Source organism: Photinus pyralis, unplaced genomic scaffold (assembly GCF_008802855.1).
Source record: "Photinus pyralis isolate 1611_PpyrPB1 unplaced genomic scaffold, Ppyr1.3 Ppyr1.4_LG2, whole genome shotgun sequence".
Lineage (NCBI taxonomy): Eukaryota > Metazoa > Arthropoda > Insecta > Coleoptera > Lampyridae > Photinus > Photinus pyralis.
In genome coordinates, this window is record NW_022170403.1 from 42,134,975 (window position 1) to 42,160,383 (window position 25,409).

Consider the following 25,409-nt stretch of genomic DNA (forward strand, 5'->3'; position numbering starts at 1 on the left):
TAAAAACGATTTTCCGGATATCTCCCAAAGTAGTCGGATTTTTTTCAGTTTCAAGACTGCATTTTGTTAAGCATCAAAATACGCAACTTTGCCAAATTTAAACTACCTACCTATCTCTTACAGTTCCCGAGATCCCCATGATAGCCTTCGAATTGGAATCAGCCTGTATATCTCGGTAAATATCGAATGTATACAACATTTTTCTATATGAAAGTTGTTTAACATTTTATTTCCCATAGTAAGGCAACATTCAGTCGTTTTTATTTCAGAAAACAAATGACTAACGAAAACCAATTGATTTTTTTTAATGCACCTTTTCATTAGGCTCATTCGATCTCTTTTCGATGATATAACATTACCCCGAGTATCCTTATTCAAGAAAATTTTTCGAATTAGATCAATAACATTAATCCAGATATCCTACATAAAAATAAAACAAATGAACGTGTACGTTTCTTATTAAACCTTGAAGACAAAACGAAATTAGCAGTAAAATGGTTTTCGTCGCAATGAATGTTCAAAATGTTTACCATTAACTGCAAGGCAGTGGCATAACCTATCACAAAAAGCATGAAATAAAAATTAAATTCTTCTACACGGGCGCTAACGTGTTACGTCATTGAAAACAAAAAAAAAGTTCAATTGTTTTTCGTTATTAATTTGTTTTATCAAATAAAAACAATGGAATGCTGCTATATTATGGGAAATAAAATGTTAAACAACTTTCATATAGAAAAATGTTATATACAGTCGATATTTACCGAGATATATACTATATTCCATACATAATGGGTACCCTGTATAATTCCCCTCCACCTACTATTAAAAGTTAGAAAAGCGAGCATTTAAAACGGCACAAAAAAGTTTTTTAGTGAGCAATTGTTTTTATAAAACGAGCGATTTATATTTACCTACTGTGATACGAAAAATGTTTAATGTGTTTTTGTTAATGTTAGTGACCATGTCTATGTCATTGATCCAAGGCAATGAACATATTATTATTATTTATTACTATTATTAATGACAACACCTGAAGAGAAAGTTGATTAATCGAATATCCCGATGGCTAATTTTCTTTGAGGCGAATTTTTAGAAGCGACAAGTACTACTGGAGCTAATTTTCCTACAATGTCGATTGCCTTCCTTTGGTTGCAGGGAAAAGTTGCAGCAAAACGTAAATGTTTTGGGAAAGATCTCTCAAACAACAAATTTTTGTTCCTTATTATGTGTAAAACTCCAGACTTCTGTACCTATCTACATTTATTTTCGTACACCCTACTGCATCAACACAGGGAGTTTTTTTTTATTAAAAATGTAATGCGAGTGGTATAATTTTCTGCACGAACGGCAACATTCAAACTTAGTTATTTAAAAAATGTTTTGGCCACGATAAATAAAGGTTTTCTCCATTCTTATTCCAAATGAAACGATTCGTAACGCTTTCGAATTAAATTAATTCAAGATAGTCACAATTATTAAATTGGATCTAGTTATATTTGGAGGACAAAAATTTCTAAATTAATTGAACTAGCCTTTATTGACCCCCATTTATTATACAAATTCGAATTACACTAAGTACACCATTAATGTTTTGTGTACATTAATTATTTAAATGAATTGGACCTGATTTACAATCCATAAGACGTCCATAGTAAATACGGCCTCGTGAATGAATTTCTACATTTAGTCAATCAGTCTCATCGGAAAACCCCGAATCCATACTTGGGATAAATTTCCACGCACGTTTCGCAGTTCCTTAAAAGCCTACGTCAACGTGATGGACAATGTAGATATTTTATTTCCTGCGTTTACCCTCTCTAATTTGATACTCGCGTGCGCTGCCTATTATTGGGAAAATTTACGGGTATTTGAAAACTTTTTTTAAAATCCTATCGGAAAACGGTCGTACCTACATAGCGTAACGATCTCTACGAGGGTAATCACTGTCATACTTCATGAAGTTTTACGATAGGAAATAATTCAATTAACCAATTTACGGAACGGTACCTCGCAATTAATATTGATTATGTCTCCTAGAAAGAGTATCATTATTCACATTCTGTTAAATAGGAAATTGACCTCGTGTGCATCGTAGGGCCATTAATAAATCATGCCGCCGGCGTAAAACCCCTAATGTTTACATTAAAGCAAAGGGTCACTTATTTATCAACTTCCAGATACCAGGGAAACGAATTAATTTGTTTGATTTGCATACATCACATACACACCCAGTATAAGGGGTAGGTAGATGTATGTATGCTGTCTCTTTGCGAACATTTCCTTTTTTTCGTTTATTATTCCACAAAAATATCACTACCCTTCTCTCGAGAACTTGCATTTCGATTTAGGAGAGAAGTGAAGAATGGTTTAGATAATACTTCTTTATTAATTTTCAATACTTCATCCGATTGATAGTAGCTTAAAACTTTTTAATAGCCTGCCTATTACAAAATGAGAGCCAAGTGATCACTATTATGCAAGTAAAAGAAGCAAATCCCGCAGCAAAATATTAACGTCAAACTCTACAAGTGGTGTTGTTTGTTTACTTGCACAACAAACGTTTCAGATTCTTTCAGCTGGTAAAAAGCGACTCTCCTTCGCGATTTGCCATAAACCAAGCCCATCAACACATTTTTTTACACTTCTTTTTGACATTAAAACGGTTCAACGCATTTATAGCGACGTAATCTGCATATCTGCTGTCGCGGAAAGATTAATTGATTTAATGGCAGTACATGCAAATTAGTGTACACTTCTTGTCATAATAAAATATTCAATTATACAAATTAATTGTGGCATTTAAAGAGCTTAAATAGAATGATTTATTTTTTTCTTGCATCTGAGATAGTTGCTTAGTTTTCAGTATGAAAATATATCGGTACAGGAGTCAAGGAAACTTAATCAATGCTTCAAACAGAAGAAGCTCCTGAAAAGGGTGTTTTGCTTAAAAAAGCTCTATAATGCGCATTGGAAAAAAGCTCGAGAGCTCTTACCCGATTTCTGTTGCTCTAAAATGCACTCAGAGACGCGTCCACGTGGCTTTCGAAAACCTTGGTCCTATCAGGAATTTTTTTGGTCCGTTTCACAGTATAAAAATCCTATAAAGACCTAGAAGGGAACTAGAATTATCTGTTAAGTGCTTACGAAGCTCTAAAATAGAAAGGATTCAATAATCTATGATAGCGCATCGAAAACTGGTAGGTTCTTAAGGGTCTAGAACTAGATAATGCGCAATAACAAGCGTTATACTGTAATCTAGTGTTGTCCAAAGCCTCTTCAGTGTAAAACTGAGACCCAAAACACCTATACAAGGTGTAGAAACGGTTTACGCACCATAGGGATGTCATTGGTAATTTCTTTGTATCGAAATAGTTCTCCTCCTAATTTTTTTAATTTAGAGGAAAGTTGCAAATAGGTTTCTCGTACCTTGAAAAATTCTGCGTCTGCTAATATCCTCATTTATGGGTTTTCAATTCGGGAAACCGGAAAAAATAAATAATTTACAATTTAGTATTTGCGTAAAAATCGAGTTTTTGTTTCAATAAATTCCACGGCACCAGTGATTTTAGTAGAAATCAATTATTGAAACAAAAATTAGATTTATAATTATAAAATGCCAATTTATAATTTCCTCAATTTCTGCGATTTCCCACAAGAAAAAATACAAATGGGCACATTAGTAAATGTGGAATTTTACAATATACAAAAAACTGATTTACAACATTCCTGTAAAATAATTAGGGGAGAAAATATTGGTGCGTAAACCAACTCTACACCCTGTGTAGCACTTTCATTATTAAGGATCCTCAGATCCTTTATAGTTTTGTATAGTATTGTCGTCCGTCCGTCCGTCCGTGTGCGCTCTAACTCTTTTTAAAAGTGGCCGATTGTGTTGAAATTTGGTGTACGGGTACGTTGGACATTAAGGACGGACGCTATTAATTTTCAGGAAGCTGATTCAACAGGAACAAAAGTTGTAGGACTTGGAGTGAATCGGGAACAGGAAAAACTGCGAACTCAATATAGGTAATAGAAATCAACATATTTCATTCCCTAGCTCATGTATCGAGTTCAGGCTTAGACTCGGGCTTAGATTATTCCCTATGACTCTTAGAAGTGTAACAATTCAATATAACTCTTCTCTGTAGTCTAGATCAAAAGTTTTAGAGCAAAATGTACCCAAAATTATTCTTTACACATGAATTTAGAGTTGTAAAAGCTTGCAAACGCATTATCTTGATGTTGAAAGAGTTGATATCGTGCACGTTTGATAACTGCATGTGTGTGATTCAAAAAATTTAAATTATTTTTCTGAGGCCACATGGATTTTGATCAAAATATGTCAAAATCGTTATTTATGCACCAAGATCGTTGGGAAAACGACTAGGGGCATTATCTCAATGACATGAATTTGATGCATTTTTGGCGACCACGTAGATTTTGATCAAAACATGTCAAAATCGTTATTTATGCAGCAAGATCGTTGGGAAAAAAACAAAGAGCATTATCTCAATGCCCAAGACATGAATTTGATGCATTTTTGTTAACTATAAAATGTATTTTACAAGATTAAAATAAATTGTCGTTAAAAGTGATTGTAATACTGAGGATCCTTCGATGTTTCGTTGTATCGGTTTATTTCTTACGTGTTTTCGTATTATTAAACACTTAAGTCATTTCCAGAGCCTTATAGTGCTGCATACGTGACTTCCCGGTTTAGAAGTGCCTATTAAAAAGCACTTGAAATGATTCTGAACACTTTTGTTTAATATTTGAAGAAAATGTTGCATTTTTATCTTAAATTTCTTTTAAACTGTTTGCTATAACAGTGTGAAAACGACACATATCTACTGATGATGTCAAAACTTTCAGTGCAAATACCTTCAGAACGGAGTGGCGAAGGAGGGTACTCTCAAAGGGCGGAAAAATCGTCTGGAAAAGACACATCTACTGGCGATCTAAAAACTTAATTGTGAATATCTCGAAAAAATGTTGGAGGAAGGGAGAATACAATATTTCGGAGAATTTCTCTAAGGGCTTGATTCTTCTTGCCGAGTAAATTTTGATTGTATGCCAGGCGGCCTTTAAATGTTTATGTGTAAAAAGCCCCCTCTCCATTAATCATTTGCCAAGAAATAAATATAGCATACTACCTTATAACCCAACTATTTACTCAATAATTCTAAGGGGGGCTGAAGATTCTGAAGGTTTTATACACATTCCAATAATCTAAAAATATTCTAGGACGAGTAGAAGTAAATTGCCAGAAAAACGGTTCTTAGAAGAATAATTTATTCTTATAATTATAATTATTATTTATCAAACTATTTTAAAAAGTACATGTTCTTGAAAATACATCATATTCAACCCCCGAAAACTACCAAATTTTTGAACTTGTGTATTTATCATGAAAAATTCATTAAATACAATTTTGCCTGTGCTTGGGATCTCAGAACGGAGACTAAACAAGAAGTTGCGGTTATTTTATTGAGTGTAGAGTACTAAACTAAGGGGGACACAAAAATTTGTATGGATCTGTATACTTGGAGTTGTGCAGTAAAGTTACACACTACTTTTAGTTTTGAAAAAGGTATTCATTATAGTTACGTTTATATTTTTACCAAAGAATATTCGTCGGCCTCCCCAATGTTTATTAGTAATTTTTAAGAGATACTTTAATAATTGTGACCACCTTGGAATGTCAGAGCAGGGGTTGATGAAAATGAATCTTTTTCAGCACATTTAAAAATAAATATAAATATGACGTCATAACACTCTGAGTTCTGATGGCTAATCTTAATGAATTCCCAGACTTGTTAATGACCGTAAATTTGCAAACAAAAAATTGTGGAGATTCAACAAATATGGGATTTTTTATGAAACATCATGAGTCAAAGGAAATCGTAAAAGTTATTGGCAATTAAAATTGGCATCGATGTACGACTACGAAACCGCGCCTTGTTGTTTCATAAAAAATGTGAAGTGTAAAGAGTGGTTTGGTAATATTTCGCGATAAATCTAAAACCAAAACACTTACCTGAACAATTGATTTGGTCTGCTTTGTAATATCGTCTGTAGATCCTTGTGCGGATCTCGGGGCTCGTATACATCCAGGAAACATTCCGACTAGCTGGCGAGAGTGCTTTCCTTTCGATATGCACTAATTCATTTCACTACTGGCACTTGTGGTTTTGTGTAATAACATTTCGACTTTATTATAATACTGATATTTGGAAGACGTACAAAGTTCTGAAAACTTACAGATTTCTGATCATACTACTTTTTGCCCAATCTACAGTCTCTCATTTCAAATTTATATTCCTTGCACTTCGATTTTGTTTACATCACTTTATAAAGGAGATAAACCTGGAGAGGAGGGGAGGGGGGGGGGCACTTGACAATACCCTTATTTGCATACCTACGGCCAATTCAATGGGGGTTTAAAAAACTAATGAACATGTGCGGTTTTAAAGGTTTATTCAAAACGATATGATTGTGGCGGGCTCTGTGGCGTAATAAGCCCGACCAATCAGCTCCTAGAACCATTCAGATGACATAACGACTTGGCAATATTGCAGGAGAATGGCATTTATAACTTGCGTCATCTGTCACAGGCACTTGTCACTTTCGTGCTAGATCACAGCCGTCTATAATTACAAGCCGTGCTGAGAATTATGGCAACACTGCATGGTAGGCCGATTTCCTAATTCAACTTGACAGATTTCAGGTGTATTTTATACGTGTTTTGGGTGTAATATTCCTATTTACCTGTTTTAACAGAGCGAGAATGCGACAATTTGTGTTACTCCGTATAGAATGAACAGAAATTATTATTCAGGTAAGTTGCTAAACGAAATATATGGATTTGTTGTCTTAACCTCTAAAGCAGGCTACTTGTTACTGGACCCTTTACAAGCACTTGTATTTGTTCAAAGTACCTGTACAAGCTCAAATATGACCTACACACTACGTGGTACGTAAGTACGGTAAGTGTTTATCGTGAAAAAACACAATTAGTTTGTATTTCAGGTATTCTAGCACGGACATGTCAAATCGATTTTCTGAAGGAACCTTTCAACTTATTCCCAAGAGTTCATGGTACGGGAATTTGAAGTCTACGGGGCTCCCCTCTTTAAAAGCTTCGTACCTAGACCCACTGGAATAGCGACGGGCTTAAAATCTGCCATTCTGAATCACACCTGGTGGTTGATAAAACCTGGCTGATGCACAGCGATTTACTATCCTTTTGCCGAAATTAAGTGCTCAAGCGTGTGCTTCACCTACACCTCTTTCGACAGAAGTTCACCAATTTCGGAGATCTCGATGGAAAACACATTATGATGCAGTTACCAATTTACAGCGTTCCGAATTTTAAAGTCAAATAAAAATGTTATTATCCATTTTTGTAAATAAATAATATATATGCACAATTGTAAGCTGCCTAAGTATCTTTCTTCTACATTAAAACCGCCAAGGCGAAACACAGGAGAGAGGAAAAATGCAATTTTGCAAGAGCAACAAGACGCCATTAAAATTTACATCGGCCCACCGATTGACTTTCGAACAACGTTGCCAAACTTCTCAGCATGGCTTGTAATTATAGACGGCTGTGTAGATGCAGTTAAACATCCCTCTCAAAACGTCAAATGTGACAAACGTCAGACCCTCGCGTAAGGTTGCCAGCTCACTTCTACGTGATTGGTTGTAGGTTTGTGACGTATTTAGTCTGAAGCGTTTCAAATTGGGACTAAAAACACAGCTTTTCAATAATTTATTTTGGGTTTATTTTACTCGCAAATAAAAATTGAGGACACATGGGTCTTTTTATTTTTAATGTACTTTGTGGATCAGAAATAAAAAATGAAGGCGGGATGACCCCATTCTTCATTTATATACCTTTGTAAAAGAGATAACAAGAGCAAACTTATGGTTGCTGAGAAAAAAATTAAAGAAGAAATCCAAATTACACCACTGCTTTGGAGGTGGCTCCCAAACGAAACACGTTGGACCCTCGGTTTTTTAGGAAAAGTGCTTGTCTTGACACTAATCAGCAACAGTAAAATTTTAATATACGTCCAGCGATGTTAGAGTTGTTTTTTTTAAATGTTATCTACTGTAACGTTGTGTTCCCGTGTGAAGATAGCAATAACCAGCCAACAACAGATTTTGTAAATTTCTTGTGAAGTTAGCGATAATGATGCATAATAAATATGCAAAAATATGCGTATGCATAAATAAAATCATATGTAATGGTGTTTGGACACTGATATCAAAGATTGCAATTCATATTAAATCTACCTAAAATATCATCCCTTGAAAAATGACAATAAAAATTTATAAACATTTATATACGCTAGGTGGCTATTGCGTTTTTGCACATGTCAAAATTTAAACAAAAATGTCGACGTTTTAGATTATTTTAAGCAAGTTTTCAAAAATAAAATTTTCCCATCTGTATATTGGGCCTACGGAAACGGAGAATAACGGGCCGGATTTTTGAAACAAAAAATTTTGCCCGCCCCAATCCAAATTTTTATTAAATTATTCGAAAGACTTACTTTTTCTGTGTGCAACCTACAAAAATTATGCTAGGTTTTGTTACAAACAAAAACGGAGAAAAAATATCAATTCTTTTCCCGGAAGATTCGTGTCCAGAATATTCGCTTCCGAAAAAAATCACCGCACTATACAGGGTGTTTTTTTGGGAGCTTTAGTTAAACGTTTCTGGAAAAGTAAAATAGGTAGGTTTTTGAAAATTTGTAATTAGGAGTTACTCTGAAGGCCGAATCGATGTAAAATATTTTCAAAATGCCCGCACTTCCGGAAACACCGGAAGTAGATAGTAACTTCGTTATTTTAAATAGCAACCCCTATTTTTTATTGCATTTTTGAAGTCTACGTGAAATTTCAGTTCTTTTGATACCCACATGCCGATATCTGCCATTCATGGTTTTTAAGTTATTTTGACTTTAAGAAAAAAAATGGCGGATCCAGATGGTACTTTGATAATTGATTACTTGAAAACGGTTGTAGTCATGACAACCCATTTTTAGCAGTGCCTAAAGAATGAATAGGGCTTTCTTTTAGTGTACTTAAAAAAAGTTAAGTTGCGTACGACCGCCCCTATGGAGATCCAAATTTATGAAACTTCAAAGACTAAAAACTCAGTTTTTTTAATGGAATGGCCATTTTCTTACTATTGCATGAGATAAAAAATCGAAATGGGCATATTTTGACAATACATGTTCCTATAGCTATCTTTAACAGTTTCTGACTTACCTATTCCCATTTTATTGAAATGACACTATTTTTTTCGGATTTTCTTTTTAGTAGTCGGCCATGATTTTATAACAATTGAATTTTAAACAAATCTAGTGACACCAATCCGTCACCTACTGTTATAGGTTAACATAAGTCGAGACATAAGTTTTTCAAAAATCGAAAAATGACTCGCAGTGGTTTCACCTATTTTGGAATTTAATTGTTATTTATGGTGAAATGGACAGAATCGCGGCAAGTGCTTGCCGTACATTCTTCGAACACTGGAACGAAATTGAATGAATTTTAGAAATTTTGTACCCCCAAATGCACTACATACCGGTGAAGCACAAATGATACAAAGCTCTACAAGAGAATATTTAAGAAAATGAATTGAATTGCAAATGCAAGATTAACAAACTAAATTCAATGCAAAATATAAAAAACTTCGTTGAAACAGTTTTGGTATGGAATTGTTGCTAGAACAGATATCGCATTACCTCTCTTAATTTCCAGACTTATGCGTTGTTTAAGAAATTCAGTTGAACGACTCTGTCTAGATTTGTCAAAAATTTTCCGTCCTATATCCTTAACAAAAAACTTATTTATTAATGAATCATTTAGACTAGAATCAATGATATTAACGAATCCATTCCTTGATTTGTTTAAAATTCGATTGTTATAAAATCATGGCCAACTACTAAAAAGAAAAAATGGCATCAATTCTGAGATCAATTAAACGAAATAGGAATAAATCAGAAACTGTTAAAGATACCTATAGGAACATCCGTAATATCAAAATATGCCAATTTCGATTCTCCATCTCATGCAATATTAAGAACATGGTCATTCCATTTAAAAAAACTGAGTTTGTAGACTTTGAAGTTTCTTGAATTTGGATTTCCATAGGGGCGGTCGTACGCAACTTAACTTTTTCTTTAAGTACACTAAAAGAAAGCCCTATTTGTTCTCTATGCACTGATAAAAATAGGTTGCCATGACTACAACCGTTTTCAAGTAATCAATTATCAAGGTACCATCTGCATCCGCAATTTTTTTTCTTAAAGTCAAAATAACTTAAAAAGCATAAATGGCAGATATCGACATATGGGTATCAAAAGAATTGAAATTTCACGTAGAATCCAAAAATCCAATATGGGTTACCAATTTACCATTTAAAATAACGAAGTTACTATCTACTTCCGGTGTTTCCGGAAGTGCGGCCATTTTGAAAATATTTTACGTCGATTCGGCCTTCAGAGTAACTCCTAAGTACACATTTTCAAAAACCTACCTATTTTACTTTTCCAGAAACATTTAACTAAAGCTCCCAAAAAAACACCCTGTAGAGTGTTTCTGAAACACTATATGTATAGCATTTCCAAGAAAACCCGTAGTTATCAAATGGGATGTTTGCCTGTTCACACAATTTGAATCGGGGATTTGTCCAGAATTTTGTGCCCCCAAGAAAACTCTGCCCAGAAGATTTGCCTTCGGAAAATTTGCCTACAGTATCTTCGGTCTTCTACACGTCCACCGTTTTGATTTACTTTTAAGACAACGTTCTGAATTCTTTTGCAATAGCTAGCGCCAGCCTATACCTCCCGTTTTTCTAATATCAGAAGCGATAGAAGAAACGGTATACCTCAAAACATGACAGATTCAACATTTCTTTTCCTACACCTCATAAGATTTTTGTGCACTGGGCGGTATTCCACACCCATCAGACGCCACTGGTGTTACATTCTCTCTCGAAACATTCAGCCATAAGAACATTTATTGTAGTTTTATGAAGGCCACCGAATCCTTTTTTAAGGAATTCCAACCCTACAGGCTTCTGGTGTTCCGTTCGATGGTAGGTACTTTTCTAAAAATTATGCTATGCACTAAAAGAACCGGGGGGTGGCAGATTTAACGTTCCTTTTCCAACACATATTACCTTTGCCATAGATTAAAAATGTGCCTTTGCCGAAAAGTGAAAAAAGCATTGGAATTTAAAATTGTCTACACCCCACTCTGTTCCGCCCTTTCACTTTATGAATGAGATTTGCACTTGGTGTACTTTTCTATGTAGACGTGACAAAGATCTTCAACGAAACGGTGACGTACATTTCTATTGTTTGTCAAAGTTTTGCATTAAATTATTACTTTGGGAGGTGGTATTCGGGCGGATTTCCGGTTGCGTGGGTTACCTTAATAATCCTTAAGTCGCCCACTTTACTTTGACGAATCTTTGTAGAATATCAATCAATCAATGGAGAATTCGATCAGAAAGTGCAAGTTACGTAAAATAGAGAAATTTTCAACGTAAAGATATAAATACACCTAATGGTTTTTGAATCCAAATATAGCACGAAAAAAATAAGGCCGGGAAGAGCTGAGTCATTTTACCTATATTTAATTTTCAGTGTCTTTGCTCTGGCTCGGCGAAAGTTTTAATGACAAACGCCCTGACTTTTCTCCGCTTCAACCACTTGTCAATCCGACGAAAAGCACCGTTTTGATTAAAAATGAAAAAAAATATAGCAATTAATAAACATGCCACTATAAAGGCACCGACAGGGTAATGTGTACTGGAAGGATTTATTTGTGAGCCCTGCAATACGTACCGTAGCATGAAATTGAATTCAAGTTTTATGTGCTAATTTTCCCGGTTTCGGTTATGCAAACACAATATTTACTTTACGATCAGTTGCAGTATTTCCATCACAGGTGGTCTCTATATGGAAACATCGAATGTAAATATTTCAATTTAGTTTGAAAGTTTACTTTGGTGGTCATGTCCATTACCTGTCTTATATGTAAAATGTCGACTATAATTTCCCATTAATATAGCTATTAAATCCTAGCACTTACGCCGCTTCAGAGCGAAACCGTAACTCACAACTTTATCCCAGCAGAGCTTGTCTCATCACCGTGACTTTCTGAAAACGTAGGTACCCGTGGCGGATTTATGATTTGGTCTGGGGAGGGGCGCATACAATTTTGAAGTGAATATATTAAAGAAACCTTTATTATACGTTTAAAAATAGTTTAGTTTAGTTTAGTTTTCCTTTTTGTCGGCGCAAATCTATTTTCCACGAAATTTTTCCAATATAGGTATCCTTATACGATTAGGGCATTGTGCGCAGGTACACCATCTTGCTGAAACCAACAGTTTCCCACATTTGTTTGCTTTTGTGTGCCGTACATCGTTTTATTCGTAGGAAAAAATGCTACTCAATATAGTATCTACTTTTTACGGGCCATATAAAAAAATAAACTTGATAATGATTTCTCCGAAATGAAACGTCTCAATGTCTCTTGTATAACTCAATAAGTGACAATGAGAAAATGTTTTTTTTTGTATCTGCTCAAATAGCATCAGACGAGAATAAAAACGAAATCTGGGACACAGTGTATAGCTGCACTTCACTCAAAAGTTATCATCTGCAGCTGCCAGAAGAGTATTAGGTATTAATATATTTATGTTTAAATTAAAAAATTTTTTTTTCACTAAAACGATGTTTTAAGTCAGTTATTAAATGATTAAGAATTGGAATGTATAAGTCTTTTCCAATAGGCACTAGGTGACCGCCTGCGTAACTACCACTGTCTAGGAGGGTCTAGGGGGGGGGGGGGCTTTATATCCGCGCCCGGTAGGTACACGCACACACTGGTGTCATTGTCCCACTCGGCTTCTTCTCACATCAACATTTATCTCGAGTGAAAAAATCGGCTTTCAAAAACCGAAATTGGGACCCGTGAGGTTAGCAGAACATTGGCGGCACAAATTTCGGAATTTCGCCAACAACATTTTCAGATGTGCTGCTAATAGGGCAGTTATTAGGGATTTTTCCCTAGAAGTTTTGTAGGTTTGGGCGCGTAGAACTAAAATTCACAAAATGTACAATTCGAAACTTTTTTTGCAAAATGCAAAACTGTGCATGTTCCGAAAAAATGTATGGCGAGTCTGCCGTTTTCAGAATAAGTATACGGGGTCAGGTGAAAAAGTTAACGGTCAGAATTTGATTTTTTTAATGGAACACCCCGTAGATTTCAATCCAAAAAGATAGCACATTAAACTCTCTTTTCAGAAATATAAAAATCATAGATGCCATTGGATTTATATGCGATTCATATACACTTTATTACTTTAAACCACAGTCGGCTATGAAACAAAAGCTAATCTCCTAGAAACGAAACTATGTTGACATTGTAGCTGGAAAGACACTAAACAATATATTTTAACAAAGAGTAGAAGAAATAGTTGACACAAGAAAATAAATTAAAAAAACTACTCATACCTAGAAACTTGAGAACTAAGTAAAAGATTGTTTCATTGCCTACTGTGCTTTAAAGTAATAAAGTTTAAAAAAATCGCATATAAAACCAATATCATTCATGGTGTGTTATATTTTTCAGAAGAATATTGAATATGTTATCTTTTTAGATTAAAATATACAGGGTATTCCACTAAACACAATAAACAATATGCCAAAAATCTTATTTAATCATGAATGGTATCAAATAAAGCCAATACCATAGCCATTACCAACCATTATTTGAATGTGTTTTATATCATTTGAAACATACATCTAAAAAACGCCCTTTACAATAAGGATCATCAGTGGTCCGCCGAAAATGTGTGAATTATCTATTTGGGAAGCCCGTTAGAAGCGTTGATCAGCCCTGCTTTAAACCATTGGAAGCAAATAAGACCTTGTTTTGGCTCAATAGCCGACATGTACGGCGAACCTACAATTAATGTGGGGATGTGAAACACCATTAACAATGCCGCAAAGGCCTAAAAGGTGATGTTGGAAAGGCTCTTATTGAAGAAACGAAGCTGGCACCCACTTTCTTCTCCAAGACAAGGAAGATATATTACCTTATGGCTTACATAAATGAACCATTGAAAGCAAATAAATGTACAAATTACGTATAAATGCCATGGTGCACTTAACAGTAAAAACTTTAGACGCACCCTGTAAATAAAACCCCCATCTTTTTCAATAATCTGTGATGTCATGGAATTTTATAATACAAAAACTACGCCAATATCCGTCATGCCATGAAATGTCTGCTATAAAACAAATGAAATTCTATCAAAAAGTATTATATTTAGAACAGCGAATTCAACATAAAGAAAGACCAAATTACTAAAAACGGTTTCCTAATATAACAATTTACAATAAATGTTCGAATAAGTCACCATTAAGTGCAAGACAGAAACCAAGTCGATCATAAAATCCATTTCGAGCTGCTGCTAATTGATAACTGGATATTGTTTTGTTTTAGAAAATTCCATGGCATCGCAGATTATTGAAAAAGATGCGCGTTTTATTTTTCCAATTTTCCGTCTTTATTATGTAAAAAATTGAAAACTAATACGATTGATTGGCGTAAAAAAATTTTTTCTACAAAAAACCTTAATACATTTTTGCTCTAAAATAATTTGGGGAGCCAATAATCGCATGTTATGAATTTTACATTGAAATCCCTATGATGCGTTACGCAAGTCAACACCCTGTATATTTTTTCGCATCTATTTCGATTGTTCTGTGTCTTGAAATAAATGCATACGAACGCGATTTTCATTAGAAGCGTGATAAAGACGACGAGGATAAACAGAACCTAAGATTTCCGTCTCTGTCATACGTTGAATCGACCATGACATTGCTTCACAACTGAAAGAGCAGTTCATACACCTTTATCCATTTTACACCGTGATACCAGTGTTCTTTCCCTTTGCACCAATCTTTGCTAAGGAGTAGGGGGAAAAAAGCTGACAACAGTTTCTTGATTCAACACCGTGAAGGAAAGAACTACGTTTTCTCCTCCATCTTCCCTCCGTTACCGCAACTCACAGAAATTGAACTGACAACTGTAAATTGTCCCGAACAACATTAACAGTTGAGTATCAGCAAACTGGTAGTCGCGCATAGGAAAATAGGTGGTCTAGACACTATTGTGACTCCTAAAAGAGTGCCCTAGTTCTTGGGAGCGAATTTTCCTCGAGATGGAAGATACTACCAGCAAATTTTCCGAGAGTGAATTTTCTGGGAGCGAGTATTCTGGGCACGACTCTTGCGGGAGAGAAGTTTTCTGAGGACGAATATACCGGGGGAGGATTTGCGGAGGTGAATTTACCGGTGCGAATTTTACCGCAAACAGTTTCATACACCACGATCAGAATTTTCTAGATCGTGCGTTGACCATATTAATATTACCCCAATTATAACAAACTCGATTAGCTTCACAAAATTAAACCCTCACTTTGTACATCTGCACTCAGCTTTATATCGACGAATGTTAGTTTCGGCGTTTATAAACTGAATTTCAATTAAATCTGCCAATTATCTCTTTGTAAAGCGAATGCAATATTGTTACAATCCACTTTTTGACTTCAAATTACATTTTACTCATACCACGAGAATTTCGTTCCTGAAACGTATTGATTCCTATCATAAAAAATGAGTGTTAAAGACGGCGTAATTAAATGTTATCTTGATTGTAGGCAATTAAAGACATAAATTTCCATCGTGCAATTTGCGGTGCGTTTTTTGTAATTGCTTTTAATTAAATTACGGTACGTGTTGTTAAAGTAGCATAAAAAAAGCATTCTATTGGTGCCAAAAAGTTCGATTGACTTCCGCATCTCTATTTATATTTCGCTGAAAAGTGCAAGTACATTTTATAAAATTTGGTGGTTGTTACTATCCCAATCGGAAGCCTCCACTTTCATTCATAGCGCACAGTCTTTTTCATTCAAGACTTTTATATAAACAAGCAAAAAAATAGAATGATCAAAAATCGCATCCTGAATTTACCTCACGTAAAACAACACTGTAAAAAGAAATTTAACAACACTAATATTTTAACTATAAACGTCAATAACGTGTAACAACACAAACAAACTTGAAACGCGAATATATTAGTATTTCCGCTTGCGGACGGAAACGACGCCGGGCGTCCCGAACGTTTCACAGACCGGTAACCCAAAAGTTGACTGCACGCCTGCAGGCAAGGCGCCGACTGGCGTCCGTTACGCACGCGCCTCCTACGCATCAGCTCACTATGATTATTTCACCTACTGAACGAAAACATTATTAAGGGTTATTTATTTATGGAAAGCGCCACCGGTGCTGTAAAAACCGACAACACTCGACTCGACCCTTTGCCGCAGTGGCCGTGCTCGTTTTTCCATTGCGAAAAGTCAGATTTCGGTAACGTACCGCATTTGTCTAATTTTCGACCGGACCAAATTTTTTATGGCCCTCGAGGGACCACTACAATACATAAAAATCAACAGTTTTGAATTTCCCTGTTCGCGCATAAGTTCTCGTATACTGATTACGCCATTCCTTATGGAAAGAAATACGCCGCATGCACTTTCCTTGATTTTCTAATTGAGGGGTTAGAAATTATTTACCAATGTTTACTATACTGCATACCACAATCATTTTCCTCGGAAAAGCTGAAATGGTAAGGTACAATCTTTTATAGAAAAGGGCAGCTGCCGTAATCTCCCCTACAAAGGTCAGTTAAAACTTGCACTTTTTTAAGTGGAACAGGAACACTCTCTGTATATAATTCTGTCATCTTTTAGCTCCTCCAAAAACTGTTCAACTTTTGATAATAATGTCCTATCTCTGATAGTTTTCGAAATATCTTGGATTTCCTGGTTTTTACATTCTAATCTTAAATAAGTTGTATGTAATTTACATAATAACGAATGCGCCCATTAATTAATTACATGGTTATACACAGGAGTAGGCCGTGATAATAAAAAAAAACAAAAGAATGCCAGAAAAGTGTCACAAGACTCACAAATTAAATAACAAATTAATAAACAAAAATTCCAAAGGTGACTCGACAGTAACTCATTTTTGATCGCATAGTATTTGCTGCAAGTGTACTCCCTAGTTCGTAGTAAAATAAGATTAGCTAAAAAACGTAGTTCATCTTTTTCGAAATTCACCTTTTTAATTAATCTTAGTTTATTACGAAATAGGAAGTACACTTGCGGCAAATAATTAATTTGTGACCCTTGTTTGCTTTATCGCATTCTTTTGTCCAAATGACCAAATTTAATCAGTTAATCCTTTGACCATTGTCTACCTATTACGGAAAACAGAATTGGAAACATTCAACAAAAGGAACTTCTACTTTTTTGGCTAATCCTTTCTGCTCTCTAAACACTTTGAAAACACTAAACACAATTACGTAACAAATATACGAGTATATGTTAAATTGAAAAATTTCCAAATATACCTAATATCATTTGGGATAGTTTACTTCAACCGCACATCTGTTGATGATTAACGCCGTATCTCTAATGGACACACGTTTATTATTTTGGTAACGAGTGAAAGTATAGAGTCGCAATACATTTATGATGGGCTTTTAATTTAATCGTATGATTAACAATTACCTTTTTTGTTTTTTTACGCCACCTCATGAGAAATCAACATTCAGATTGTATCATGTTAGAAATGACTCACGGTGCTACGATCGGGGTATTAAGAACCCGGAACGTCAACTCAAAAAACCATACATAACGATAAAAACTCACCCTTGGCCTTATTGGTTCAGTCTCCCCAAAATATGGACCATAACTCACTCATTTACCATTGGAACGACGCTACATGCACCACTCCACTTAAAGTTTGGTCAAATACTGCACCGAAAATTGTTAAATAAAGCGATAACAGGTAGTCGGCGTCGGCGCAATCACCGTATCTTTTGTCACAAATATCTTAATTGAAAAATTTAAATATTTTTAAATAAAAACGCGCTGCTGATTGGGTTATTATTTTAAATCTCGACGCGTCTAATTCTCCAAACGGATTTTTGTCAAAAAAGTCTCCACCTCAACTTTTGGAAATAAATATCCCCAATATCTTGAGAGTGGACCAGGCGAATTTCAAGATTTTGTGTCTTAAGGAGGAGACCCCCCCCCCCTCTCTTTCACAGTGAATTATTCCCTGAGATGTTGTTTTAGCACGCGAAAACATTATAATGAGGCGACGAGGTTCTGGTGCTAAATAAAAAAGTAATTGGGGGCCCCATCCCGAATTCCTTATGAAGATCGGTTGTATCCTTCTCTGTGCCGTTTTTTTTCCGCCAGAGCCCTAGAGTGCCGGAAGAAAAATGGATGCTGGAACGTTTCAACGAGCATTTCTTTTGGTGGTTGTCGGTGGAAATATATTGTTGGAAAGCTATGGACGAGTCCCTTTGAATAGTGTTATTATTGTGCTAAAATATTCGCTTCTTCTACATACAAGTAGTCCGTGCACAATGTTTTTATGTGCCGCTGAAAAATTACTCATCGGCGATAAAGAACGAAGACAGATGTGACGTAATCTGTCCGAGAAATATGACGTGTTTTGTTCCACAACATTCTGAAGCTTCCTGAGTACTCGAAAACATTCTAGAAAGAATATTGTTTGCTATATAAGCAAACCGAATTGTGTTCGAGTCAGTTCCAAATTCGATGCTCTTGTATAATCATTACTGTTATAAATTAATCCACTTTAAGTCTGTTATAAAGCTTAAATGCACACAATGGGGTCATCCCGCCTTCATTTTTTATTTCTGATCCACAAAGTACATTAAAAATAAAAAGACCCGTGTGTCCTCAATTTTTATTTGCGAGTAAAATAAACCCAAAAAAAAATTATTGAAAAGCTGTGTTTTTAGTCCGAATTTGAAACGCTTCAGACTAAATACGTCACAAACCTACAACCAATCACGTAGAAGGGAGCTGGCAACCTTACGCGAGGGGCTGACGTTTGTCACATTTGACGTTTTGAGAGGGATGTTTAACTGCATCTAGCACGAAAGTGACAAGTGCCTGTGGCAGATGACGCAAGTTATAAATGCCATTCTCCTGCAATATTGCCAAGTCGTTATGTCATCTGAATGGTTCTAGGAGCTGATTGGTCGGGCTTATTACGTCACAGAGCCCGCCACAATCATATCGTTTTGAATAAAGCTTTAAAACAGCACTAGTTTATTTATTATTTTTTTTGCTAATCAGCCTCTATTTTTAAATAAACTTTTACTGTCCAAAAAAATGTTTTATGGTTTCAGGTGCACGTTTATTAAATTAGAACTGCGGAATTCAACTATACTGTAAACCCCCATTATTTTAAATGCCAACAATGATAGGTTTTATTTTTTACTCAAAAACAGGGAATATAGAAAAAAATCAAAAGAGCGCTTCTCTTTCAAATCAACGATTAGTGAAAAATAATTTTTATTTGAGAAAAAACCATTGGCGTACTGTTTTTTTTTTCTTTAACGCAAGCATTGCTACTGTTAAACCTACACATTTAGTTTTTATTGGAAAAAGACAGCGATGGCAAACATTCGTCAGTGCTATTGAATATGAGCCGGATTAAAAGTCTGGTTCCTGAATGCAACCGGAGTGGCAAAAAATTCCCCCCCTAAAAATCGTACGCGTTTCTTCGTAACTTGTTGTATACATGATGAAAGTATGCAAAATTTTAAAAACAGTTTATAATTGTAATAAAATACAGAGTGATTCATTTAAAATACCAAAGTCTCATACAACATTTATGGAGCACCCTGTCCATACAACCAATGTTTATGTTATACACATTCTATGTCTCTCTAATTAGACACCCTGTATTTTATTATTGCGAGAATTGAATATTAGCAGAATGAGTTCGATGAAAGTTTTTAATCAGTCAACACGAAACTCAGTTTTAATACAAACTTACAATTACACATTTCTTTAATTAAATTTTTGACATCTTTCAAAATTACTTATATACTAAGCTGGCGCTGTATGAATATCAAACTTGATTATAATTATATTCAAACAATTATTGTCATAATCCAAAACACGAAAATAGGTGTTAAAGATGTAAATATGAAGACGTCGCCTCCCTCCGTATAAAGTATGGCTAGGAGCCCTTCAATTTTAATTTTAAATAAATATGAAAGATGTAGGGTTTGCGTACGAGTTAATAAGTACCTAAACTACTACATCACACAGCACTTATACGTTTGCGCTCTCGTAGAGCATTGCGATTGTGAAATCCACATTTAGGGGAGACACCCTATATGATTGCATATTCAAGTGTCATTGGTGATGAAGTCAATTTGCAAGTAATTATTGAAGGTAGGCGAGAAAATTGTTTTCTCATGCAGCAAAAAGGTTGACTTTTTAAATATTTCACCACATTACGACAATGACGCACCCTTTACGGAAGATGACGGCTTTAATTAATTTATGTAATGGACCGGGCAGCACGGTTGGAGTGCTTGTGGTAAACATCCCCGTATCAAAGTGATTTCTAGCATTTAAACTTTGAAGAGGGGTCTCGGCAACATTTCTTGTGTTTTAATAACACGGAACGATGCAATCCTCCCTCATAAAAAAAACCTCACTTTTGTTCTAATTGAAATTTTTAATTTGGAAGCAATATTGCAATAATTTTTAATTTTTTTGTTAAGATACCTAAGACTAAGACCAACTAAACCATATAATAACTTGTACTTTGTTTCCGAATCTAAAATGATTTTCAAAAGAAAGATACTCTCAACGAATACGTTGTCTCCTTTTAGAGAAAATGTGCTGATAATTTTATTAAACCTATAGTCTTTCTTGTCCATTGTTTTTGAAGCATCACTTTTAAGGTCGGTAGTGCTTAAGATACATTGTAAATCCACTATTGATTATATGGGCCCCTAGCAAAAATTTCCGAGAGCACGAAACGGAAGGCGATATTTTAATAGATGAAACCAATCTCTTTATTGTATACGTAATGCGAATAACCTGCAAATCGCATCAAATCAGAGGGACGAATAGCCATTATACCTTCCGACCAATTGAATTGTAATATCGAATTTTAGATTAACGCCGAGTCCAATTTCCTGCGCCCTTTGGATTTCTGTTTTATTAAAGTAGGTACAATTGTAATATCCGAAGGAAATAGGAAGTGTTCCTAAGAAATTCATAAGCTAAATCCCGTCAGTCGTTCCGAATGATTTATTACTTTTTAATGGCAATTTAGCTCGTCGTGTAACAGACGTGGGACGATTTTGATGTGATTCAGAGCAAAAGGTGAGGTACCTACATCTAAATAAAATTTAATTTGTCGTAACGTGATACTATTTCATAATACCGGAATTTAGTTATCCTGAACCGGATGCTAGTAATTTAATCCTATTGTTGGATTTTTAACTCTTGCGGTGCGAGGGTTATCGATTCAATCTCTTGTTCCAGATTTCATTCATAGGTAATTCGAATTCGCCTACTAGAAGCCGCATCAAGGGTTAACTTTCAAAAAGTTAAATATTATCATAATCTAAACTCTTTTTACAGAAATACACACAAAATCAAATTTGGATGGTTTGGTTATGCCTTAATTTAAAAAAAAAAGACCTAAAAAGCCTAGGGATATAATTCCCCTGTCAAATTTCCTTCTAGGAATATCTCTATTTCTGCGGAAATTGGGTGCGATCTTTTCGAAACAAGTGTGGATTTTCTCTCAATTTTTCCTTGAACTGAAAATCTAAAGACACAAACGTAACGAATATTGCAATAATTAAACAAAAATGATAGGTGTCTTTAGTAGAGAAGCAATCTATAGTTAGATGAAAGGTATAGTGCGCTTCACATGAAACGTTTAGAAGAGGACGACTGAATTTTTCTTGGACACCGACACGTGCAAAACCTCAAGTTATATTTAAATATCTGTTGACTTCTAAAATTATGTATTATGAAGGAACGTAATACGAGGACTTGTCGCTTCATAAGCACTAGATCTATTTAAACACATCGCGCGTTTCTTTGGACGGTTTGACTAGTATTTCTTTAATTAAGTTGAAACGCACTTAAAAAACAACAACTGCTAGAACGAAAATAGAACTTCCCAAATTTCCGGGTATCTAGTCCGCTAGGTCATTTATCAGAATGACAAGTAAATAGGATACATATACTCCGTTCACTAGTTATTGTCCAAGTAGTAGGCCATGTTAGGTTGATGAAATTCACTGTGTATATGTGCTGTCACTCATTAGGTTATGTCCATTTTATACAAAATGACAATTTCCTGTCAATGTGCAAAACGTAGTTGCCAGATTTAGTTTTGGATTTTATGGTAATTTTGTTATAGGTTAATACGTATAAATTTCATAAGAAACAACTTGCTCAATACGTTTCATACTTTATTGAGTAGGCAAATGGCTCTAATGAACATTATTAATTACAAAAGGCTGTTGTATATTTACAATTATATGCTTAGTAATAGCTAGATACCTAACTGCGCTTGAGTGTAGTTCTTGCTTCTACGGTGCCATTGGAATGTTCTTCCTTGGGTCTTTTGTTTTCCGTCTGTGCTGTTTGATGATTAGTACATTTCTGTTAATCTTATTTACGGCGGGTAGCTTCCTATTCTTTGGGGAACTTTTTAGTCTTAGAGCAGCTGCCTTACGGAAGTAATTGATTAACCACCCAAAGGGCTGTAACTTTTGAACTAGTAGCCCAATTTTGGAACTGTTTGAAATTATGGATTCTACAGGCCACATTCTATAAGAAAATTTTTTTTCCGGGTCGATCTGAGACAATTTTTTTTTCGGGGCTCAAAAAAAGGCAGTGTATAACCTTCCTTTTTTACCAAAAATCGACTGCACCAAAATTTCTCGGGAAAACACTTTTTCTTATTAATTTTGGTGCGTAGTATCCAAAACAATTCGTACTTTTTCGATCAGACTTCTCAATCAAAAGTTATAGACTAGAAACCAATTTCGAAAGAAAATTCAAAGGGCTGTAACTTTTGAACTAGTAGCCCAATCTTGGAACTGTTTGAAATTATGGATTCTACAGGTCACATTCTATAAGAAAATTTTTTTCCGGGTCGATCTGAGACAATTTTTTTTCGAGGCTCAAAAAAAGGCAGTGTATAACCTTCCTTTTTTGCCAAAAATCGACTGCACCAAAATTTCTCGAGAAAACACATTTTCTTATTAATTTTGGTGCGTAGTGGCAAACAAAGTGTGAAAGCACTGACAACATTGTACGTTTAACCTCAAATAGTTCCTGTACTTCGCAGCTGATTCTGATAGGGAGTTTTAATTTTATTAAACATAAAAACAAAATTCCATGGCTACCTACTTGGACAATAACTATTGAACGGAGTAGTATAGTAGTTTTCATATTTGAGTGTCAAATTTTATTTATTTTTCCGTTTTCAACCGTTTCTGCAACAAATAGGTACCTTCAAAAAAATTATTTTGGTATCTCGAATCTACAAAGAGGTAGTAATTAACAATAACTTTCAGGGTGCTAAATTCGGACAGTAGTAGGAAGTCACATTCATCGATAAATGGTCAAACCTTTTGAGTTTTGTGCACCATGCATTTGTTTCTGTAGTAGCCTTCCTGTTACCATCCATTTTCCTGGTGAACACTGCGTTCTCGCTTCTTTTTTTGGTAGCGGGGAACCTCTACGCACTCGTTTTACCCTGGAACCCACATACCCAGGCGATCTCCTTCATCAAATTATTTCAGTTGCAATTAGCAGTCCATGTACTATATGGCGAAGATACTAAACCATACCGGCATCAAGTGTTCTGTGACCGGAATTCTCTCCTGGCGTTCATAATAGATTTAATCGTCAGTGACAATTTTTGAAAAAATATTAATTTTCCTAGCAAATTTCTTGCCTCACAAGTTTCTGTTCTGGTTCCGTTTTTCATTCCAACCGCTACCAAAATTGCAAAAATCTTGAAATTTGTACGGCACTTACTCAGGGCTAAAAATTCCGAAGCCGATTAAAAATTATTGCGTTTCGTCATTGTTTTCATGGCTAGGTGGATTACATAAAAATGACCCCTCGTGGCTAGTAGTAGGACAATCGGTCGTTGCGGTATCGGGTTTGGCAGTAGAAGTAAAATTTACAATCCAATTAATATTCAAATTTCGATCGCCCCGGCTGATACTTTTTGAATGTTATACAAGATGAATAATAATGCTCGAGTTAATTTAAGGGGTACAACAACCCTATCTCTGGATAGAACATTAACAAGCTATGGGGTTCTCAAATTGACAACGTTATAGAAACGGGTGGCCATCGGCAGTAGACAAATCGCGTCGAGCGTCAAACCGTGTCATAATTGAACACCCTTACGGCTCTCGGTTATTGCTCGAATGGTTCTTTAGTTGGACATTCGAATGTAAATTTCTAGGGTTGAATTGACAGATTATTTTTAGATCGAGTTTGATCTTTCAAATTGGAAAGCGTAGAGAGTGGGATCTTTATCGCTTATATATAAGGTGCAAGCAGTCAACCCTTATTCGTCGCGTTATAAATCCAGCAATATAAACAGCGCCAAGATCTCGATGTGTTATTCGAAAAAGCGAATCCGAGGCTAATGTATTTCTTTTGCCGATCCGATCACTTGTCGCATAGAAATTCTGCAAGCTCCCTCGCGAATGCGAATTGAAGACAAAAGGAAATTCTTGTAACGGGGGTTGGAGGTATTTAAGGGCGCGTTACCCCAATCTTTATTTATTTTACCTTTCTCGTTAAAACAGCACAGAAAATTGCAAGAAAATAAATAAACTCCTGTATTGTTGTATATTGTTGAAACGAATATAAATAATTTATTTTAAAAGCAAACAGCATTAAATTATTACTTTTATTTGAAAGAGGGGGACGTTCTGGCTATAAATAATTAATTAAAAACAGTAACTCACCTGAAGTTGTCGGGAGATACAAGAACACTTCCTCAGCCTTTCGAGTTCGGAGCAGATTTCGTAGTCTAGTTTACGTGTTTCTCCATAAAGCAAGAATCCATGGAGCGACGAGGGCGATAGCGGAGATGCAATTCCAGAATCTGAATCCGATACCACTCCGGCTTTCGCGAAGTTCAAACCGGAAGCTTTACGTTCAATCAGATACGCATTAAATTCGGTCAAAGAAAGACACTTGGGATTATCGTAACTGAAGGCTTTTAGGTCGGACGGATTTTGAATACAGTAACTCTTATCTCTCAAGAAAATCTTAAGTTGACGATGTATGTGTGAGGAACTCGAATCTTGAGTGTTGCCATTACTGATGCAAGTTTCTTGGCTTGTTTTGCCTATTTTGCTATTGTCGGAACAGTCGGTGGAAACCGGCCGACGCTTAACCG

The 25,409-nt window shown here is 35.3% G+C and overlaps 1 protein-coding gene across 1 annotated transcript in view; it reads right to left on the reverse strand.

Annotated features, from left to right (window-relative positions):
- LOC116163074 (protein sickie-like) overlaps positions 1-16,226 on the reverse strand; it is a gene marked incomplete at its 3' end in the record, with an annotated part of 118,791 nt that extends 102,565 nt beyond the window's left edge. The window contains 2 exon segments of the mRNA XM_031476920.1: positions 6,038-6,256; positions 16,071-16,226. Coding sequence (XP_031332780.1) covers positions 6,038-6,121 — 84 coding nt within the window.
- Between the last annotated feature and the right edge of the window lie 9,183 nt (positions 16,227-25,409).